Source organism: Nelumbo nucifera, chromosome 1 (assembly GCF_055504915.1).
Source record: "Nelumbo nucifera cultivar China Antique chromosome 1, China Antique-T2T, whole genome shotgun sequence".
Lineage (NCBI taxonomy): Eukaryota > Viridiplantae > Streptophyta > Magnoliopsida > Proteales > Nelumbonaceae > Nelumbo > Nelumbo nucifera.
Genome location: NC_142649.1, coordinates 106,600,151 through 106,624,065, shown reverse-complemented (window position 1 = coordinate 106,624,065; position 23,915 = coordinate 106,600,151). Strand labels below are relative to the sequence as shown.

Sequence of the window (23,915 nt, the reverse complement as noted above, 5' to 3'; positions counted from 1 at the left end):
TCCAGGGCAATACTGAAATTTAGTCTAGTTCAGGGTTTCAAACAAACCCACACAACATGTACCTCAGGTCTCACCCTAGCAGGTAAGACAAACCACCCCAACCAACTTGGCAGCACATAAGTGTCAATCTTGACAGGATAAATCTCCCTAGATCTATCCAACAACTGTGAAGATTCTAAACTAACACGAGTCTTATAAATGTCCAGTTTAAGGGTATTACACAAAAACACACCAATATAACATTAATCAAATATGTATTTTATTCATTTACAGTAAATGTCAGTGTACATCAAACTAATTGAAACTAAGGGCATACACTATCTAACCTAAGGTGGGCAGTCTTCAGTCCGCCCCCTAAACCTCTACATCTTAGGTCAAGATTGCCAGTTTAAACATAAAAGACTATCGCACTTAAAGGCTAGTCCAACACGGTTCAATTGTCCCCAAAGTGGCGATATATTAGAACCATCGACTCAGAGTTGATAAAGGTGGCGGTGATCCTAACCGTCGGCTTAGATTTGTTTGGACCACCACCTTAGGTCCATCGAAATGTTATTTTTGTCTTTAGGTGGCGGTCTGAACCGCTGGCTTAGATCTGTTTGGACCGCCGCCTTAGGTCTATTAAAATGTTGCTTCCATTTTCAGGTGGCAGTCTTGATCGCCGGCTTAGATCTATTTGGACCATCGCCTTAGGTCTTGTCTAACAGTCTAAGATGACAGTTGTATGACCCCCGACTTTGTTTTTTTAATTTTTATATTATTTATATTAATTTGATTTCAACATTTTTGGTATCTATTTAATACGAATCTCGTGGCTAATAATGCATAAAAATCAATTTAAATAACAAAAATGCAAAATAAAAATAAAAAACTTTTTATTAAATTATTAATTATTATAATATCCAAAACAAATTGCTTAAATACAATATCCAATTAACATAAAAAAAGTACAAGGCATTTATAAAAATCTTCTTGAATAATATAACGCATCTTTCAATGCAAATCCACTTCTTAACATAATGGTTTAACCTTCTCCGACTTTGCCTGGCTGGCTATTGAAATGTTCCACTTTAGCATCCAATGAAGAAGTTGTGCAGGAGAACTCATCCATGGGTTCAGTAGAGATGTAAGGCATGTGGGCCTCCCCATCTCCTGATAAGTGCTTTGATAAAATTAGGGTAAAACTAACAACTACATGCTTGTTTTCTTTTTTGAAAATTAACAATGACATGCTTCTCTATATTAATGGAGATTATTTCTAGATGTCACCCTGAACTTTGAGACAAAATGCACGGTGAATTTTCAGTTTCTAGAATTCACCCTAGAAAGGACAAACAAATACTGATGGAAATCAGTTATCAATTCTCAACTGAGAAAGTATGCATAGATAGGTAAATAGAATGTTCAAGGATCAAAGAGTTGGAACGCAAAGGTTTATGTTTGTCTCTATCCCTACCAATCAAAAATAATATATCCAAATTTGATTTCTTTAGTTATACCCAGAATTTCATACTAGTGCAAAAGGTGAAGGAACCAGTATAGCCAATGAGAAAATAAGTAAAAATCTAAGAATAGAGAAGTACCTTCTTATATAGTATATTATTATTATTATATATGATCCTTGAAGCTGATTATCTCTAGTAATCCTTTTGCCTGTGTCTAACAAAAAGAAAAAAGGAAAATGTAACAGAAATCACCTTAGCTTTACCACTGAGAATCACCGAGTTTTCCCTGGGCAAACCCCTAGGTTATAAAAAAAGCCTATTGGCCTCAACTTTGCTGTCAATACAAACCTCTGACAACCCATATATATCGATAATTTGAAGCCCCGAGTCAATGAGTAAAGCTCCTCTCTTACCAAGTCTCAAAATCTTAACAATCTTGATTCTTGAATATGCTAGTCTAACTACCATGGTACTGTCTATAAAGGCATCTTTATCGACAGATTAAGCAAGCCCCGAATTATCATGAAAGATTCTAGTAAAGTCTCAAATACCAATGGCTTTTATACCAATTTTTGTCCTAGAACTAATGGCTTTTATACCAATTTTTAGAAGATCATAGACATAGACATAGACATAGGCATATCCTGAACTGAAGAGCTTGGTACCAGATATCACAGACCAGGTAAGTTCCTCCAAATAATATAATGGATAAATGCGTGGCTTACTGATGGTTAAAAATTCTATTCACAAGTCAACTTCGATATGTAGCTGGGGGCATATTAGGGTGCGTTACCCATGACTATGATAACGGAAAATCATCCTAGATATTTTCTTCCCTGGTCAAACAGTCGAAGCATCTTGGCTGGCCCAGGTTTTAGAATGTTCACAAAAATCTAATACTGTTTTTTAGTCTTAAATGCAAATGACTCTAAAGTAAGTTCGTATATATATGTTTTTGAAAAGGCTGATTAATCAAGAAGGGTTGGATGATAAAGAATTTGAGGCATTGCTGACATATTAAAAGAATTTGATCTCGTCACTCTGAAATGTACCACTGCTAAGCACTTCAACAAACCTTGATAACAGAAGTGACTCCTTTATCAACACAGAAATATGTTCCTGATTTGCGAGCATACTGCTCTAAGAACTTCCTCATTATTTCTACAGATTTCTCAGAGGGATCCACTGCAAAAATAAACAGAATATCACGTTGCAACATACATATTTACACAATAACTAAGATTTGATTTCAGATTAAAAAAAGGAAAAAGCTGCAATGTGGCAAAAAGCTTAGACAGTCTTCCATGTGTCAAAGCTATAGCTTATTGTTTATCTTATGTACTGCATACGTACATGATGACTCCCCTGCTATACTCTGAATCGGTTATCAAATTTATGTGGAATGTTCTAGAATTTAGCAACAGACTTTAGAAACTTGACATGCTTACAAATTCTATACTTGAATGCCTGATAACATTCTTGTTTTTATTTTTTAACGTACGACAATAGATGATTTATTAAAATAAAAATAGATTACAAAGAGAGTGTTGAGGAAACACTCAACAATCTGAACCCAACTATCTAGCTTTATCCATTTCTGGTTGCAGCCTTGCAGGGTTTGAGATTGTACTATTATCATTTGAAAACATAAAAACATGTGTATATTTTCCTTTTCCTCCTCCAATTCATTCCACTCATCAACCCCTCCCTCAAAGGAAAAGGAAAAGGAAAAAGGTGTTTTCCCTTGCATCAGATAAGTTGTAGTTACTCTCATGTCCAGATGCACCTTGCACGTATTGAAATTAATCATAAACCCCAAAACAACATCAACAAATGAGGTTGTGTTAACTGAGAAACATAGATTCGCAGAAGAAGCCCCTTGTCAAAAACAATTGTGAACTCTACATGGGAAAGTTCAGTGCAAACTATTTAGCTAATCCTCAACATCATGGGATATATAATTCAGTTCTTCCAGGTAAGTAGGTTTCCCATAAAAGATATCATAATTTACAATTTAGGTCTTAACTAGGCTTCAAAGAGCTTATTCCCCTTAAAACAAACAGTCAATTATATAAAATCCAAACTAACAGTTGCTGAAACAGAAAGCATGTATACCTCAAAATCAGCAAAAGCAACTAGCATGCCACCCTTGGCTCTCATCTTAAGTACATAGAATCCAGGAAATCTACCATGACAAAGATAAGTTATCATAGTCTGTGCTACTAAAATCTAAGATGTGCAAAACGGAAAAAATAAACATGTAAAAAGTTTGGCTTGCTAGAATAAAGCATTTGATGAGACCAAAATGCATGCAATCATAGCAGAAATGAAGGTGTGGAGTGTGGACATGTCTGAAACTTACTGAGACAATGCTTGCTTCAGTTCTTCTTCAGTGCAATTTGGACCCAGATTTGCAATTAACAAAGTAGAACATGATTGTACTTCCCCTGCTGGAGAATTTTCTGTTAGCTCCTGCAATAGTCAAATCACAACAATTAGCCTGAACCAAGGAATATAAGTGGAGTATCCAATCAATAGAAATACATATCTTTTATCTAACTCTTTTAGAGAAGCTTCGAATCCTACTAAATGCAAGACTAGATCATTTTTAGAATAATCCATACAATAGAATAGGTAACCATTATATAGTTCAACAAAGCACTAAAGGAACAAGCAAAATTGGTAGTTTAATTTTATTTTGAATTAAAGTTCAAATAAATGATTAAGATTCATAATTATAATCGTCTAGTTCAGCAAAGAACTAAAGCAGGTCTAATCATTTTTGAACTTCAACACTAAATTCACAACTAAAAAAAAAACAAATAAGAAGCAATCACCAAATATATATATTTTGTCTATTGCATTTTGTGGAATATGTCATTCACAAAATGTAAATATTTATTTTAATCAACTATTTTTATCTCTTAGGTTATGATGCATATTGGTGTTATTGATGTGATTGGCTTCTGAGAAAATTTTGGATAGGAAAAGAAGATAGTATTCTATAGAACAAATTCTCAAGCCAGCGCAGGAATACGAGGGACATCTACATATAACATAACATAGATATCCTAGTGAATGAAAACATGAAGCATGATGGTAGACTTATTAAAGCAGAAATATATCAGCTTGGCAAAGAGGTTAAAGGAGCATAATTAAGTCATCAAAAACATATAAGAGCTCCAGACTTCTTTAGCCATGTGTTGCAAACCATCACACACAACAAGCATCAAAACAAAAATACATGGAAGTCTCATACTTGCCATTTACAAGACAAGTGGCACAAGGGGCAGAATGAATCTAATGAAGATAATCCAATCAAGTATAAATTGCTGCTTGGAATTAATAGGATAAACAGGGAGGGATCGCCTTGGCTTACTAGAGGGGCTTGAAGGGATACCATGAAGACGGCCGACGGCCGACGGCCAACAACTCCCTTGATTAATCGACATTAGGCATACAAGTATATCCCTAAACAAAACAAACCAAACAAAAACATTGTGAAATGGATTAAAAATTCAAGTTTTTAAGCAAGATAAAAATATAAATGGCGTTGAGATCCTAGGGAAGGAATTGAGAGACAAACTGCAGTTCGGCCACGGGCATACCTGAGGAATCATCCAAAAAATGCAGTGCGATGGATGAATGGATTTGATAGGGAATTTCATTCTGGAGAGTGAGAGATCATGAGGTTAGGGACTCTAAGTAGTTAGATCGAATAGAGAGTTAATGGCTAGAGGCGCACATCCGATCTCCCGCATGCTTCAGGTTTAGGGTAAAAAGAGAGAAGTGGCGAAGTTAGAGAGGAGGAGGGAGATACAAAGAGGGCGCGCGGGAAGAGGAAAATGAGAAAAGAGAAGACGAAGAGGTGTAGGGGGGAGGAAAATTTTAAAACCGGTTTAAAATTTAAAACCGCCGCGTCTGTTCCCGAAACTAATGTAAGCAATAGAGCGTTTCTTCAGATATCGTTATAGTGGCGGTCATTAAGACCGCTGACTCTAAACCGCCGGCTTAGACTGTTTTTCTTGAACGAAAGGGACGCATCGAAAAACCATCGACATGATATATATCGATTAATATGTGCCGATACTATTGATGCTTTGATCTTGTGCCTATGGTTTCATAAAGGTTGAAAATGTTGTTATTACTAACATCGATCTGTATAGTGACGTCTGTTCATGGGAGGTATATGTGGATGCTTTTAATGACGATATTAGTTTAAGGAATATCTTCTTCCACATATTCTTTGTTTTGGCATAAATTTTTCTGGTGCAGCCCAATTGTTTCCATTCAGTCTCCTATATTGTCTAGCCTACCGGTTATTGGTTATCGGTTATCAGAGGAACCCTTTTTGGCACTTTTTTCAGATCAGTGGGGGGACGTGGCACTTGTGATGATTTTTTTTTTTTTTGTAATAAGCAGTTATAAATGATTTTAAACTTTGTAAAGGATTGCCTTTTTCTCGCCTCATGGCTAGAGACGTACGGTTTGTCAACTATTTTAATAAAACTTTGCTTTTGGGATGGAGTTTACATTTGAAAGATGTACGTCCAAGCCTAGGTGAGAGAATGGTTGGCCGTCTCATTTCCACCTACGAAGTGGGGTTGGCCACAAGTCGAGTTTTCCGATCACGAGTTATTCAAGCTTGATTTGGTTTGGTTTGGTTTCAACCGAGCTTCGAACTGAGCTCAAACCAAATATATATATATATATATATATATATATATATATATATTTATATATATATATAATAAAAATATTATAATTCTTAATTTTTTAAATATCAAATAAAAAATATTTTTTATATATAAGTTTTTATTTTTATAAAACATTCTTTTTCAAATCGAGCTCGAGTCAAGCCGAGCTCAAGCTTACGAGTTTTTGAGTCGAGCCGAGCTCGAGTTTGAACCTTGTACTACCTTGGCAAGTTGAGCTCAAGCCTCGTACTATTCGACTCGGCTCGACTCGAATCCACCCCTACTACCAAGTTTGAAGTTTTTAGTTGTGATTGCCATTGAAGGGGTGACTTTGATAATCATTATGTGAGTTCCTTGCTGAGTTTTGACTCTATTAGACGTCGGTCATCCTTTATTGGCGTTTCCATCATTTTGCACCATTTACATAGTTCTTACAAGATTTTTCTCCCAGTACTCAGGGTTTGTTTTTCATAAGTAATTTGGTATGAGTTTATCTTTTTATTTTTTATTTTTGACTTATATTGCTGATTGTACTCTCATGAATTGTATTTGAGATTATGAGCATTCTTAATGAAATTAGCCATTGCCTTCAAAAATAATTATTAGTTAATCTTTTTACATTGATACTAAGATGCGACTATTGAAAGGAAATATAATAAACTTGTGCAATCTACAAACAATGTTTGAATGCGCCACAGTGGTTCATTATCCACCAATTAAGGGTGCAAACACATTGGATCGGATTCGAATTCAATTCAAAAAAAAATTATATGGTTTGAATTCGAATTTGAATCCGTCGGATTCTATATTTCTCTGTTCGAATTCAACTCAGATCATTTCATCGGATATCCAATACAGATTTGATTCGATTCATTTGAATTCTCAGATCTCAGTTGTGTCTCTGTCATTTGGACCACTTACCTAACCTTCAACTTGAACAATTGATTTGAGGAATGGGGGGGCGGCAACATTGTGATTACTAGCGTTTGGCGGAACTGGAAATGAAGAACAAAAAAATGTGAGGTGTGAGGTGATCTCGCTCTACGTAGAAATGAAAAGGGAAAATGGGAGAAAAAAGTAGGAGAGCTGAAGAGAGACGAACGATTACCGGCGTTGAGACGGTTGAGTGATGTGAGACTGTGAGTGCACGGCGACCAGCGATCGGCAAATGGCGACGGTGAAGATTGAACGACGCTTGTGGTGGCAAGTAGCAACACTGCAACATCGGCTAGGGTTCACTTCTCACTTCTCCTCTCAAGTTCAGACTTCAGAGCATCGAAGATAAGGCTGATGGGTTTCACTTCTCACCTTTGTTCGGTCATTTTTTATGTTAAACTAGGAATGACCCCTGTACTAAGTACGAGATTATAAATCTGAATTATTTTAATTTTTTAAATTATTTATATTCGACATTTAGGTTAGGTTTTTTATTTGATTTAATTAATTTACCATTTTTATCTAGAAAATGACTTCATACTAAGGGGTAATTACATTATCCTTTAATTTAAAATTTATTATTTAATTATAAAAAAGTTAAATTAGAAAAATTAACATGAATCTTACATCTTTATAATTGACAATCCATTCTAACCTACTTTGTTTGAAATCATTATTAATTTATGTTGTTTTAATATGATTTAAGAAATTAAATGAGATCTTATTTGTAATAGTAACCCACTTTAATTGGTATTTACTATTTATTTTTAAGTGATTGACGATCTTTGACGATTTGTAAGCGTGATCAATTAACAATTCTACCCCCAAGCTTATTGCCACTTGATTATTTTTGACTGGTGGTTGGTTTTGACTAGGGCATTTACGTAGATGAGGACCAAGCCACAACCTCAACCAGATCAATGATGTGGAGCATCGCTACTCATGGGGACAATGGCTATTGTACATGACTACATGTTGTGAACCTTAGACGTAAAGAGATACATATGGAAGATGTTAGGCTTGTCTTAGTTTTTTACGACAAGGAACACGGATAGAAATGACAATTTTTCTCATTTCCCCGATCTCCATGGGGATCCGCCCCGAATGGGGCGGGGATGGGGATTATTTCCCCCTCTCCCCCCGCGGGATGGGGATGGGGAAATTTTCATCCCCGTTAGCGGGGACGAGATGGGGACGGGGAGAGCACTCTCCACCCCGTGGGGACCCCGATCTCCGCCTGTGGGATCCCCACTAATATATGTATATGTTATATATATACATATACGTCTATATATTAACGTTTTAAAAATATAGTTGAATATATTTGATTTTTTTTAATAGATTGTAAATTTTAATTACTTTATTTTTAATTTTTAAATAAAATAAAAAATAAAAACAAAATTATTAACATTATAAAAAATTACGAGGAATGAGAATAACCTTATCCCCGTTAGCGGGGATGGGGATGGGGACGAGACGGAACCGTCCTAGAACCTTGGTCAAAGATCACCTTGGTGACAGTGGACACCACATATCCCGAAAAGTGAGGAACACAATGGCGCCCCTTCATAGGTATTTAAGGGCATGCCACTCGCGGTATTCTAGCTAGCTCTTCTACTCTATTAAGTTCTTCAGCGCTATTTGGCTACAATTATTTTGTCCTCTACAAATAGGCCTAGCCGACTTCTTCTTCTCTTTATTGAGTTGAGTATTGAAGTGCTCTTTCCCAAGGAATCACCTTTCGGTCTATGACTTGTTTCTAAGTCATCGGATCTAGCTTTCCAAGGAATCACCTTTCGGTCTATGACTTGTTTCTAAGTCATCGGATCTAGCTTTCCAAGGAATCACCTTTCGGTCTATGACTTGTTTCTAAGTCATCGGATCTAGCTTCCCAAGGAATCACCTTTATCTATTGTTCATCCACTTCAGTTCCAATAGCATCAATTGGGTTTGTAAAAATATTAAATTCAGTCTTTATTCAATTTTTATTGTAAAATAACAATGTGAGATATTAATTTTATCTCTCCCCTACTCCATGTAAAAATAAATGAACGATACAAACACCACAAGGCAATTTTCTATGATGCTGCAAAGGGTAGGACAACTAAATTTAAGGTATCAAAGATCCCTATACCAATCACTAAATAAATTATTAAATACTGGTTGATTGGTTATAAGGTTTTTAGTTATATATCATAGGGGGAGGTCAACCCTTATCGTACAATGAGAGATGTCTTACCAATAAGAAGAATTTGTGTCCCTCATGAAAAATTATAAAAATAAAAAATTACGAGAGTATATAGTTGCTAGTGTAGAAAGTTGATGCTCGACCAAACTAGGAATGAAAACTCACTAGTGAAGATTGGACCATCTTCACATGTCATATATCTATATGAGTGCTTTTTGTATTGGGCATACAGGGCAAGGCGGACTATGTCCTCTTCTATATATTCTGTTTTTTTCATTTCATACTGGTTAATAAAATTTTATCTGACTGTCCCTCCATTTGGAGTAAAGTTTAGGGATAAAAAAAAAGTGGCATCAGAGGCCTACGTAAAAACATCCTCTTTTGCTGGCAAACAATAAATAAAAAATCAATCTCCACCGGGGCCGGGCCGGGTTTTGCACTTACGGTAAGGGCTAGAGCTTAGGCCTGGGCCCGGCCCGGCCAAGGGTTTCAGGCCTAAAACATAAGCCCTAGCCCAGGTCTATATGGGCCTGGGTGGGGCCGGGCCTGATTTTGAACCAATGTCTTTTATATATAAAGCATTACATATCTATAATATTTTATATTAAATGACAAACATGCGTATAAATTTATTTTATACATTATATAATATAAAATATTACATACAATATAAAATATACATATTATATTATAATATTTATAATATAAAATATATAATATAATGTAAAATAACTTATATACATATGTATACATAAGTTTAAATATATGGGCTTGAAGTACTAAGCCCAACCCTAGCCCTAAAATTTGCAGGTATGATGTAGACTCGGGCCTAGGCCGAAAATGAACACAAAACCCAGACCCAAGCCCAAAATTTCTGGGCCAGGTCGGGCTGGACTGAAATGATCACCCCTAGTCCAAACCCATTGACAATCGTCTTATGGGCCAGGGGGCCCATTCTAGTCGGAACCCTGAACATGGACCTACGACATGCTCTTGTATGGATGGATAAGCTGAGAGATCCATTAACCAATGGGTGGCTTTTGGCATATGCCACACCATCCACTAAAATATATTTTGAATGGATCATAATATCAAAATCATATTTAATCTCTAATTAATGCATGCATGGTTATAAATTAATATAGATGGGTAATGGGTTACTGGGAATCGCATGGCTTGTATTTCATATAATGAAATTTAGGCTGCATTTTCTTTTTCTATAAAATGGACATTAATTTTTTTCTTTTTTCATTTTGAAATATTTCAGCAATTATTATTTCCACCCCTTTTACAGCAAAAGTTTTGTTTTTCATCCTTTTTAATTGATTTTGATAAATAACAAGAAAACAAATTAAGTTTATTTCAAATAAACAGATAATTAATACCTAGTTGAAATACTATTTCAGCCTGAAAATATTTCCCAATTAAATAGTAGGAATGCACATATCCAACTAAATACAATGTACTGTAAACTTAGCTAAAGAAAGCAAATTAAACAATCTACATACAAATTAATAAAGTAAAATATGTCTTTATGTCAACAATGCAGAGAAAGTTATTTGTATTTTAACTGTATAAGTTAGGAAAATACCTAATTAAGCCGCTACCTACCACACCATCACCAAGCATCAATATCAACTTATATATCTTTGTTATGTTCTTATAACTAGTCGTCATTCCCATTAATTTGCTCCGCCAGTGGTGCACTCCATTTTTGGGTCGACCTTTGGATGAATAGATAGGATTCCATGCAACATCATCATTCTTCGAAATCCAACGGTTCACTGTTTGGATATTAATTAAACCTATCTGCTCAATTATATAAAGAAATAAAAGATTGATTGGAGAATAAAGGGAGTTATGTGCAACGTACGATTACAACTGAAACCAGCTCCTCTGTTCCACCACCCACTATTATTTGTATCAAAGCAACCACGTCAATACAAGATCCAGTACAGTTTATACATGGGTGTTAACTCCATTAATCCAAATATAATGTTAAAAAAGCTTTATAAAGCTCCATGATCATTGATATGGAGTCCTTATATATACTCTCTATAAAAGGTTTCATCTGCATTTTTTAAGGAAAGGAGCATTATATATAGCTATTTATATCTCAAATTCTCAATTGATCTGCTAGATATCCCAAATCCTTGAAAGAAGACAGTCCACTTAAGTCCCTCGGATGCACGTATATACCCAAATAGCTAATAATTTTACTTGTAACCCTGGTTCAGCCCTAAACCTTAATTAATTCATCACGTTTGGTTGCGCCCTTTTAATTAAAAATCTCTTAGATGGGACCCAACAGATTGATGGGTTCATAGCCATAATTTGATATAAGCCACAAAGTGAAATATTTTGAGACAAAGAAAATGACGTTGCCAGAGTTTTGTGGGATGTGGCTCCATCCAGAACCAGCGTATTGCATCAGTACTAAAGCCTTAGAGACTTGGAGTGGAATGAGGATGATACATAAATGATATCAATAACGTAAGAGAACCTAGCAATAGTGGTTTATTCGCTCAACTACAAAGTTAATTGAATATATTATATATATGTGGTTGAAAATCAAAACTTGATTTGCCTTAGTGGAATAATTAGTTAAATAATTGCAAGAATATGACAGAGACGGAGAAATGGCTCCAGGATGTTCACATAACCAACCACTCCTTTGACTTTAGAATATAGGAACAGAATAGATTTTCCTTCTGGGGACAGGTCATTCTAGTGCCAATAACCACGCTAGGAGTTATTCCAGCAGTTTCCAGAGGTGTCAAACCCTCACTGCATGCGTCCTAATAATGGTCCCATTTCGTGCATTAAATTAATAAAGATTTTTTGATAATATATATATTCTTTGAAAATAGTGCATTAAATGAAGATGGAGAACCATTTAGTGTGATAAGGACAATTCTGCTAATTTTTGAAACTTCGTTCAATTGGAGACCTTGTCAATTCTTTCATTTCTTCCGCCATGAGAATCAAAATACTAAAACGTTTGGTTTAGCTGATGTAAGAGACTGACGAGACGACCACTTGGGGGAGTTTTACAGTGTGATTTGTTTTTCTTTTTGTTAGTATCATAAATAAATCAATAACTTTCTTGTTTGAAAATAGATTTTTTCTTCGAATAAAAATACAAAAATATGTTCTTGGTCGTGTGTTTTTGTTTTTGTTTCTAAAACTGAAATCAAAATTTGCTTTTATTTTGTGCTGATGATGTGATACTTCTAAAAATAAATTAAATGAAAACAAAGATATTCATGTTCTTAATTAGGTGGAAGCTGGTCTTTTGTGGAAGTTTTTGATGTGTTTGACAATATACGAGGGTGCTGTTAATTAATCCAAAATTCTCTGCGTGGTTTTAGGTCGGATGACTGGATTAATTTTCTCTCGGTTTATTGTTTTCTTTGACTAGCTTTAACCTAATGCAAACATCTGATTCAATGATTTGGATGCGATGAGTGATGAACTAGTAGGGCTATAAGAAATAAGTAACGAAGTTTAGGGTAAAATTGAGAGCCCAGCAAGAAGTTAGTAGTGATTGAAGTTTTGATACCAACTTCGCCGGAGCCCACGGTAATCTTCCCAGATTTCTCAGGAGCTGTGTTGTGACAACACCACCAACTTCTCAAATGACACAGCTTGTGGTGAGAGGCTGAGAGCGAGGCTCGGAAAGAAAGAGGGGCCCATACTCGAATAGGCATATGTAGAGGACAGACTGAAACTTTGGCTTATAATAAGAGAGGACGTTGTCTCCATCGTGTTCTTGCATTTGTTATTCATAATAATAATTAGTAATATACTAATATAAAAAATTAGTAGAAGATTCTATTTTGGCGATGGAAAATTGGAAAGAGGAGTTTCGTAATCAACACTGTAAAACGGTTAAGTCCACATACGGTAAGAAGATGATGAGTGAACCAAACAACCGGAAGGAGTTTAGCGAGTGAGCTGAACCGAGAAAGGAGCTCATCAAGTTATCGACTTATCGTCAGAATTCACATTAGAGAGAGAAAGAGAGGGACGCGTCATGGGTGACTTCATATCAAATTGACGTATCGGATAACGAGTCCGTACATAATAACAATAACTGACTTGCACTGAATGCCACTTCCATCCTCCCTCCGAATGTCCTCCCAACAGCCGTTCCAACAGTCTCTATATGATATGATCCGCACATCTCCCAAAAACCTTCTCTGATCTGATTCTGTTCTACATCTCTACTCACGATACATTAGAGCTGTGCATTAGAAATGTTTTTACACGTGGTGATGCTCGGATGTGAGAAAAAAATTGGGGGCAGCAGACCTGAAGTGGGCAAGTGGCCAATTTTTTATTATGATGCGTCCCAATTTTATGGTGAGATGTGCCGTGTGCAGATGGAGGTATAGAAGTATGTGGGACAGTTTTTGTTGGAAGGAGATCTCAAACAGCCTTTACCGGCGAATGCCACTTCCTTCCTCGATGTGATTCTCCGAAAAAGAAAGAGCATACAAGTGTCCCAACGTTAGATATATAGAGCAAGAGACGTAAGACGATCATCCTTTAATTTAGATGTTGAGGAAGAGGAAGAAAGGAATTCGGAGCGTTGGATGGATAAAGCCATAAAGGTCACAGACAACCGCTAGCTACACTAACGTGAGATACTGGTATTTCATGTTCCTCCGGCGAGGCATCTCTTTTGGAGTTCGCAATCTCTTGCCCACAAGAATTCTGTTCACGCTACCCACATAACATAACATCGTAGTCACATACATAGAGAACATTTCCTCCTCCTATATATTATTATACACTGGAAGATATAGTATATTATGGGTAGCACGGGATAGTATATTGTGGGTAAATGTGGGTAGAATTCTTATAAGCAGAATTCTACCCACGTTACAAGTAGCCACGAATGCATCTGATTCGAATTTGGGTTTTCAATAACCTGATCGCATTTGTTCTACATTAATCCGAGTCCAATAAGCAACCTCTTTTTACCTTCAACTTCACCTGGAATTTTGTTGCCAGATTCTTCTCTCAGTCCGTATCGTTACTTAGAATTCAAATCGGCCCCTACAATGTCCCACAGTACATCCCTATCGCATATTGTGAATATCTCTTAATTATGGCATTATCATCTCTAATATTATTATTATTGGGAGATGTTTTTAATACACGGTGGAAATGTGCTTAGAACGTTACAGCACATTCCTGCCGCGTATTATGAACATCTCCCAATTATGACATTATCATCTCTAATATTATTATTGGGAGATGTTTCTAATATACACATCTGTACGACGTTGTGGGGGACAATCTTATAGGGGTTGATTTGATCTCCGTTACTTTGGGCCTGGGGGACCCATCCGTCAGCCATAACAATTGTCTAACTTTAATTATGTAATTAAGGAAATGTTTCTCATAAATAAATTAAGGAAAACCTATGCTTCCGGAGCTTTGACCAATCAAAACACTATATGACTTTTGATAGCCGTTGATTGATTACAAGTTTTTTTACTATCTTAATAGTCAAACCCAGTTAATTAAGTTGTGTTTGATTGCAATGCAAATAAATTTGTATTGATACAAACCATAGTAGTGCAAATAATTTGAATGTAAATTTTGATCATTTTTATTTCAAAATTTAGTTTTGTTTGTCTGATTGCAGTATAAACAAAGTAAATTAAAACATAAAGCAGAATAAAATTAAACAAGAATTTATATTTTTTACATTTGCACTGCAACCAAACACAAACACAAACACAACCTTAGGGTCTGTTTGATTGCTGAGAAAATTGGACTGAGAAAGGATGGGATGAGGAAAGGAAAATTTATTTTCTCAGTTAGTTATAATGTGTTTGTTTGCTTAGAAAATTTTTGTGAGAAAATCCACTTTCTAGTGTTTGTTTTGCAAGGAATAGAATCTGGTAAAAAATATCTCACAATTGTTCGATGGAAATCAAAACAACCAACTTTGATAAAATTTCCACTCGGATCACTCCATTTATCCTTTGCAATTGCTTCCGCACTAGAAATGTTGCTCAAAATCACCCAAATCCTTCATCCATGTTTCATCTACTCCATCTAACTTAGCACAGAAGAACTCCTTGAGTCTTTCAAGTTTCAGTCAGCAACGAACATGTTTTCAAAGAAAATCACTGAAAAGTACACAAAAACTCCACTGTTCTCAATGATTTTTGACTCTTTGAGATCGAGATTCTTGTCCAAGACACAAAATTGAAGTTAGTAAAAAGGAAAAATGAGATGAAACCTAGGAAAAGCTGATTAGAAGATTAGTTGCATAAAGCTTCACAGAGAAAGAATAACAGGACTTTGAGAACGGTTGAAGCATTGATTCCTATGGAGAGTCTGATTTTGGTCAATAGGGTCGTTTCATGATGTTGTGAACCTTGTTCCAACAATCTTCTTTGTTTTGATAAATGGGAACTCGGTCGTCAAAAACAAGGTTTGCCCAATCACAGACCAAGTTGTCATGGACCAACAATCTGTCTCTTTTTCTTCTACTTGAATAACAATCCCTCCAGCAATGAAACCTCTTCAAAATGCCTTTACACCCGCTGAGGATTGGTCGTGGTTGCATGGGCCACGACAACCACGACAACCAAGTTCCCGTGGTTGCTCGAAGCTTTGTTTACTTACTTGAAGCTTTTGATTTATTTACTGATGAGAATGGAATCACGACAACCAAGTTCCCATATGCAATTAGGTTCAGCTGAGTGCCATAGTTATTCACGGCCATGGCAAACGCAAAAACTGAGTTCCCACCTTAGGCACTTTAAGGGCATTTATTGAGGACGAATTGGAGGCATTGGAGACATTCTGACATTGGCAGATGAGGTGAAGAGAAGAAGAGGACGCATTGGAGACATTCTGGCATCGGTAGACGAGGTGAAGAGAAGAAGAGGAAGGGTTCGTTCACGTCATGAGTTGCAGGGTCTGATGCAGTTCAAGGTAATTTTGGTTTGGTTGCAGAGATCCCTCCTTCTCTCCGTCTCCCTCTTTCCATCGCTGACGACCTTTAGCGTGAGAATGAGGATGAGCTTTCCGTTGCTGATGACAATTTTGTCCGCTGCGAGTCATCGATTTCTATCGACGACAACGTTTAGCGCAAAAGTGAAGAGGAGCTTTTTGTCGCCAACGACAATTTTGTCCGCTGCGAGTTCTCGATTTCTACCGATGACGACCTTTAGCGCGAGAGTGAAGAGGAGCTTTCTGTCGCCGACAAAGATTTTGGCCGCCGCTACGAGTCCTCAATTTCTACCGTCGATGAGGAGTAGGCGAATGAGCGAACAGAGAGGAGGTTATGGTTGGGATGCTGGAGGAGGATGTGGTGATGATTGGCGACGGTGGTGGAGGTGCTGATAACAGGAAGAAGATGGTTAGTGGTGGAGAGAGAGAGAGAGGAGATGATCGACTTCTTGCTCTGACAAAGCCCGAACAATTTTCTTAGCGTTTTCTTTTCTCACCGGGGTCGCACTGTTTTGGTGCGACCCCGCTCACTTAATTTTGGGATCCCGCATCCCTCTTTTTTCTCATCTCAAAACACTGTTTACCAGTAAACAAACACAAGAAAGAGAAAATAATTCGAAAATATTCCTTTTTCTCATCCCTTTCTCAGCAATCAAACAGACCCTTAAAGAAAAAGAGAGTGAAAAATCTGGATCTACACAAAGTATTCTTGACATCAACGTCACATCTCATCCCACCGTGGATTGAGAACATCTCCTTATGTTTTCGATATGCATGGAAAATATAAAGAGCATCTTGCGAGGAGCAGATCGGACTGCACAAAAACACAATATGTAATGCAATTAATCTTTCTTAGTTTTTTTTGGTTGTTTTACAAATACCAGAAAATTTATAATCAATCAACCGCTGCCATTAAAGGGAATAACCAATGAGTTGGTATTAATAGAAGTGCCTCCGGTATCATATCTTTCCGGCGCCTTAGATTTATCCCTAAAGTCAATGTTAGGCAGCGGCAGTTATGTCTTAGCTTAATTAAGAAATAGAGCAAAAACCGTCAAAATGAGTCACATAGTACGAGTGTACGACACTCATTTAGCATCACGTGTTCCAATAATTTCTATAAATTTAATATTATTTTCTTTTTAATAAAACAAAAAAATAAAATATAAATGATAAAGGCTGGTATATTATTGAGCATACCGTGTTTCCAGCGCGTGGGTCATTCATTCATTTTCCTCTAAAATTCTATTTTCTAGTTCCTTCCAAAGAGACTCTCTAATCCAACCACCCGAACATCCCCTCTTCTCTCGCGTGTATATATATAATTCCCGTTTTCCGCCGTGAGTCGCTGACCACCAACTATATCTTCTACATCTCTCCGTCAACCCGAGTTTTGTTCGAAAACCTGAAGAATTTTTTGAAGAATAATAAAAGAGCAGGAGCTTCTTCTCTTCCTCCCTCGCGCTTTTCTTTCATTCTGGAGTAAATTTTGCACAGCTTCGACAGGTAGTTCCCTATTCTTTATTTCTTTTTTGGGTTCTTTCTTGCTTTATCCATTGTTTGCTTGGTTTCTCTGTTTATCCGCCTTGCATTCTTTTTTTTTTGTTAGAACCGAGAAACCTCCGAATTTCCTTATGTGTTTGTGTTTCTTGGATTCTTCTGAATCGTAGCTTCTCGTAATGGAAATGGAGGTTCTCTTATATATTTGTCTTATTAAGGGCATTGGATTTTCATGTTACCAAAACATTTCATTGTTCGTCGTTGCAGGAGAGATTTTGAAAACGGATTCAAGCGAGCTTCCTGTGAGAAGCTGTTGCTTTCATCACTCTGGCCGACACTCGAGTGATATCTTCTCGCACCTTAAGGGAGGTGTGGGTTTTTCTGGGAGGATTCATCCTTGCTCCCCTCGTCGCTTCTCCTCTCCTTTTCAGTTTGTCTCGTTCTCTGGTTTGGCGCCTCCCCGTTGATTATGGCTAATCTTCTTTGAATCTATTCTTTCCCAATGTGATCACTGCTTCTCTTTTGTTCTTAGCCTGTAAGAATTTCGGTTTTCAGCTATTTGGGATGTGAGTATCAATAGGTGAGGGGGAAAGGACATAAAAAATATATATATATCTGTTTGTGTTGTTGTCTCTGTGGAGAAATTCTTTTTCTCGAAGTAAGCCCGCCCATTCATCATCTAAACTGATGGCCATGTTCAACTGCTTCTGTGTGTTGGGCGGTGGAAGGAAGAAGAAGTACAAGGTAAGAAGAAGTTCCCTTTTTTGAATCAATGGATTCTCTGTTTCTTTTTGCTGCTTGCAAAATTCCTCCTCATATAACATTTTCTTCCACCTGTTTGCCATCAGGTTTATGAAGAAACTCCAGACCTTGTCCATTACGACAAGGGGCATGGAACTGTAGAGGTAAAGCTGGAACATCCTGTAAAAAATCCCCATGCCAAGGAACTAAATTCGACATCTTTCAGTGTCTCGGTACCCTTTGGCATCCAGGAAAACTCCACCTGCAAGGTGAAGGTGGTTAGCGAGGAAAGTCCTCTAGGAGCTGAAGCGACAGAGGCCTCTTATGAAGGGGAAGATGAGCGTGATGACATCTTGTCAATGAAGCGGGATTTCTCTGATTTTAATCTCCAAGCTCAAGTAGCTAACGGAGAGGATACGGACCAATCGATGAACAAAGAGATGAATTCTTACCATTCAATGGATAATGAAACGAGTAATCAGTCTGAGAGAAAATCATATAAGGATGCCATAGTGGGAACCGAGGTGATCGAAAGCGGACATGTTAGTGATCCAGGGATCGTGAAGGCAGAATTCTGGGCACCGCCAGAGCTTAAGCGCTCGTGCTCCAACCTTGAAACAAGCGACGTCCTGAGGAGGATGGCTGATCAATTGCCAACATTAAGGACTCATTCTTTTGATAACTTAAAGTATTTAAGTAAGGGGACGGGGGTGGAAATCATTCCAGAAATTCACGGCAGCCCGGTATCAGTTAGAACCTCTTGCAGTGCGGACAGGGTAATTCTGAAAAAACATTCTTCTAGCCAAATTCTGCCTTCGAGGAGTAGAAGGTTGTGGTGGAAGTTGTTCCTCTGGAGCCACCGGAACCTGCACAAACCATTGGATGTAAAACCAAAGCTGCTCCCCGTTGGCCATGATTCGAACCAGAAAGGTGGGTATTACTCAGATACGCTGGAGCTGAACTGTGCTAGCAAGGAATTGAGCAAGTTGAATTCCCCAGAATCATTCACTGAACAACCCAGAAATAGTGGCAGCGTTGACAAAAATTATAGTAACAATCAGATCTGGGGTACCCGTTCATGGCCTCAGAACCAATGGGTAGCATTCTGTACAGAATCGTCCTCCTTGACCAGAGTTGACGAATGGGTAAACAGTCTTGATGCCCAGTCCTCTCTTCCGGTTACAGATGAAGACACTGGTGATGAGTCTATTGTCTTTCCTCCTTCTCCTGAACATAGTGTGTCCCCAGCAAGAAGCACGACATATATGAGCAGACACCCTAATGCTAATGTCTCAGAGGAGGTTTTCTATGCCAACAGTGTCATCCAGTCTCTGAATTCTTCCTCAACCGTGGCTCATATTGCTGGAATGGGCCTGAAAGTCATACCCACAATCTCTGGATTCTCTAGTCTTCGATCTGTCAACTTATCAGGCAACTTCATAGGTAATACAACACATGAAAAAAGAAAGAGTTAATGAAAAATGGATAATAGTTGCTTTTATTTAAACACTAAATAAAAGTAGAGAATGATAACCTGTTAACTTTTGTTTCTCCTCTATTTGCAGTTCACATTGCTCCAGGTTCGCTGCCCAAGGGACTCCACACCCTCAATTTGTCAAGAAACAAGATTGCAGCTATTGAGGGCCTCAGGGAGCTGACGCGCTTAAGGGTACTCGATCTCAGTTACAACAGGATTTCCCGGATTGGCCATGGTAACCATGCTTGTAACCTGCTATCTTTTTTGGGTTCTCCTATTGCATGTATTTATGGCTGAAATAGCACAAAAGCCTAACTAAAGAATGTCTTGCTTGCACTGTTTTTAGGGTTGTCTAACTGTACACTCATCAAAGAGCTCTATCTGGCGGGAAACAAGATTAGTGATGTAGAGGGGCTACACAGACTTTTGAAGCTAACAGTTCTGGATCTAAGCTTCAACAAGATCACAACGGCCAAAGCACTTGGCCAACTAGTTGCTAATTATAATTCCCTGCTAGCACTGAATTTGCTGGGGAATCCAATTCAGAGCAATATTGGCGATGACCAGCTGCGGAAGACAGTTTCTGGGCTCCTTCCACAGCTAACTTACCTGAACAAGCAGCCCATCAAACCACAGAGGGCACGAGAGGTGGCCATAGATAGTGTTGCAAAAGCTGCTCTTGGGAACAATGGTTGGTCACGCAGAAAGCCACTGAAGCGGGTAAGCCCAGGTGGATCATCTTCTTCCAATGGACATTTGAGCAGCATTGGTGGTGGTAGTCAGAAGAGTCGGCAGAGGTCAAGGAGCAGAGTTCAGCATCATTCCCCCATCAGACGGAGGTCTTAAATTGTTTGGTTACCAATTGGATTGAATAACTACTTTTGGGGAGCCATTTTACCTCATAATTGGATTGAAAATTATTTTTGTTTGTTAATTTCATAAGTTAATAAAGATTTGTTTAATTTGTATATTTATATTTTTGTTAGTCAGTTTGGATGATTATTTGTAAGCAACCTAATGGATTTGATGATATTTTGAGTTCAATTCTATGTGATATTTCAATCTGTTAGTGTTATATATTTTAGGTGGAATAATTGTTGCATACAAGCCTCAGGATAGTTCATGGTACCCTTGTGGCTTCCTCCTTTTTTATTCCTATTATTGTAGCAATTCTTCAAGGATCCAGGGAGAGGTTTTGCACAAGAGTGATACTTCTCTTGGGGCATCCGTACTGGATTAACTGTGTTCATCACTCATTAGCCAATGAATGGTATCAGATTTGTGGTTGGATCACAACTTTTTCCACAATTAGCAAAACCATCCTCCCTGGAAGGTAGAACTCAAGCATCTGTACCAAGTTTTTGACTCAAACAACTCATAATTATCTTCTGGAGGGATGGATCATTGGTTTCTTCTTAGAGTTAATTACTAAGAAGTTATTCGTTGAAGAAGACAGTTACGCATCTGTACCAAGCTTTCTTTCAGATCCCTGCTGCATGTGCAGAGGCTACATAGATACAAGGTTATGATAATTCTGTTGAAATTTACAGAATTTTATCTTTTGATGGTGACTGAAAGCTGGTCACCTTGCCTGATCTTCTTTCTTCCACACCAGTAAATTTGAGAATGGTTTGAAGAAATTCAATGATTTTGCATCAGTCGATTGTAGACTAATGTTTCAAGTAACATTAGTTACAGAACCTGAACATGGAATCAGATGGCTTAGACATGATTCACAATCAAATTACTCCCTTGCTCTCAACTGTACATTCGGTACCTTCCGGCACAAATTACCTTTATTAGAAGAGGTTTTCTTCTTTTACTCTTAACACTAGACATGGATGGCTATCTGATGGTGTTTATTCAGGACTAAAATGCCAGACCAGCAGAATCAGTTATTGGCGTTTGCAAGAAAGAAGTATACTTTGTAGTTGAGTAGGAAAAAATTGCTTTGTTTATTTTCCCCCTATTTTTACTCCATTATTGAAACAAATATTATAAAGAAGTAAAGAAGACAGTATTCAACCATGTTGCGTACTAGGTCAAGCCGCATAGTAGTATCACAGGAGGATCATGACTTGTGTTTTTCAGAAATGGACGAAACTGATATGAAATCATACATTCACCTAGAGCAAGAACTTTTCACAAGATTTAAAATTTCAAACTCATAGAAGAAGCCTCAGACGTTAGACGAAATTGTTGACCGACAACAAACCACCAGCAGCTCCTCAACCCCACCCCGGAAAAAGCTTGTCTGTTTTGAAAAAAAAAAAAAACAGCCTCGGCTGTTTTGAAGCTTCCTGCACATGATATGCACAAAATATGTTATAGTTATCTTCTAATTTCTTTGCACTTCCTAAAGCATAAGTAGGAAATGGGTCTAGATAGATTCAAGCTTACCACTGTTGTCAAAGTCTGCTAAGACACAAACAGGGAGACAAGTGTATAAGAAAAGGCCATGTCAGCCTTTAAACAATTCAACTGAAAGCCAACCACTCGAACAGAATACATAACAGAACTGTACAAGTGGATAGGCGGGTTTAACTGATTGTATCACAGTTACAAGAAATATCAGAAGGGAACATGATTGATTCTCTGAATTCTCTCTCTCTCTTTCTCTCTCTCTCTCTCTCTCTCTCTCGCTTCAGGAGGTAGGCTCCCTCGAAGAGCCCTACGTTAGGCAGTTACCTAACAAGTTGGTATCAGAACTAAGCTGTCGAGCACAAGGTCATCATCGATGGAGAACAGGTTCGAAAACATGGAAGGGGAGATGCAGCGAATGTCGGCAGACATTAAAGAAATGAAGAAGAGCTTTGCATCCTTGCTCGGACAATCGGAGCAGATACCGCTGGGTTCAAATTGAGAAGGGCAAGAAGGACGTAGTGATACTAGTCAATGGAGCAGATCAAGAACCAACAGAACAACAAGAATCGAGTTCCCCATCTTTGCAGGGGGTGATCCAACATCTTGGCTTCTTCGAACAGAAAGGTATTTCGATTATCATAACACGCCTGGACCTGATCGTGTTTCCCTGGCTTCTGTGCACCTGGAAGGAGAAGCAATCGTTTGGTACTAGTGGTACTGGCGATGACATCCAAGAGCCACATGGGCAAACTTCACAGATGCCTTAACAATGATATTTGGAGCATCGGCCTTTGAAAACTATGATGAAAGCCTTGCCAAATTACGACAGACCGGCTCCGTCTAAGATTATCAGATGGCATTCGAAAGATTGGCTGTGTGCGTGCAAGGGTGGGCGGAAAATGCATTTGTTAGCAGTTTTGTCGGCAGACTAAAGGAAGAACTGCGACTAGAGGTTAAAGCCATGCAACGTACCACCGTTCTTGATGCAGCAACCTTAGTTCGACTCCATGAGGATAAACTGAATCGAGCAAGAAGAATTAATCGACCTCTGGGAGACGCAATTAGACCAGGTATACCGAATCCGGAACCTGGTATCTTGGGCAAACTGGATTCAAGACCAAGAGTGGGAATCATGGGCAAGGAAGCCAACTCCAGTTCAGGCCCACTCGCCCCAGCCAAGAGGTTAACTTGGGCCGAGATGCAAGCCCGTCGAGAAAGGAGCCTTTGTTACGCTTGTGGAGACAAATTTGGCCATCGTTGCAAGATTAAGCAGGTATTCTTCCTTCAGCCTGAAACTGAGAACACAAAGGAACCAACTGACATCGGCAAGCTAGTGAATAACCAAGAATGGGAGAAGTGGACAAAAGAATATCCAGAAGTATCCTTGCAAGTTTTAATCGGTCTTGCATCCTCTCAAACTATGAGAGTAACGACACCAATACAATTGTGCCATGTGTCGGTTCTCATAGATACAATTGTACCATGTGTCGGTTCTCATAGATACAATTGTACCATGTGTTGGTTCTCATATGTGACTGGGCCTGCCTCACAATGGACTTTTAGGTGGAAAAATCATAGGTGCATAT

The 23,915-nt window shown here is 38.0% G+C and overlaps 2 protein-coding genes across 2 annotated transcripts; one reads left to right on the top strand and one right to left on the bottom strand.

Annotated features, from left to right (window-relative positions):
- Positions 1-897: 897 nt before the first annotated feature.
- Positions 898-5,337, bottom strand: LOC148803676 (cell wall integrity protein scw1-like). Its single transcript, XM_088896601.1, has 5 exons — positions 5,054-5,337; positions 4,825-4,916; positions 3,808-3,917; positions 3,561-3,630; positions 898-2,630 (listed from the first exon to the last, which is right to left on the bottom strand). Exons 2-5 carry the CDS (start codon positions 4,846-4,848, stop codon positions 2,607-2,609), a joined length of 228 nt encoding a protein of 75 aa, XP_088752727.1. The 5' UTR covers positions 4,849-4,916; positions 5,054-5,337; the 3' UTR covers positions 898-2,606.
- Positions 5,338-17,463: 12,126 nt separating this feature from the next.
- LOC104606009 (uncharacterized) lies at positions 17,464-21,027 on the top strand. The gene is made up of 5 exons (XM_010271012.3): positions 17,464-17,753; positions 18,015-18,491; positions 18,596-19,931; positions 20,054-20,200; positions 20,312-21,027. Exons 2-5 carry the CDS (start codon positions 18,435-18,437, stop codon positions 20,809-20,811), a joined length of 2,040 nt encoding a protein of 679 aa, XP_010269314.1. The 5' UTR covers positions 17,464-17,753; positions 18,015-18,434; the 3' UTR covers positions 20,812-21,027.
- Positions 21,028-23,915: the final 2,888 nt, after the last annotated feature.

Bases quoted from the DNA above. Each gene is read 5' to 3' on its own strand.
- LOC104606009 (XM_010271012.3), top strand. From the start codon at position 18,435: ATGGCCATGTTCAACTGCTTCTGTGTGTTGGGCGGTGGAAGGAAGAAG. The intron at 18,492-18,595 runs GTAAGAAGAAGT...GTTTGCCATCAG, and splicing joins GAAGGAAGAAGAAGTACAAG to GTTTATGAAGAAACTCCAGA. The intron at 19,932-20,053 runs GTAATACAACAC...CTCTATTTGCAG, and splicing joins CTTATCAGGCAACTTCATAG to TTCACATTGCTCCAGGTTCG.
- LOC148803676 (XM_088896601.1), bottom strand. From the start codon at position 4,848: ATGGTATCCCTTCAAGCCCCTCTA. The intron at 3,918-4,824 runs GTAAGCCAAGGC...TGACTATTGCAG, and splicing joins TATCCCTTCAAGCCCCTCTA to GAGCTAACAGAAAATTCTCC. The intron at 2,631-3,560 runs GTATACATGCTT...TTATTTTTGCAG, and splicing joins TTGCTTTTGCTGATTTTGAG to TGGATCCCTCTGAGAAATCT.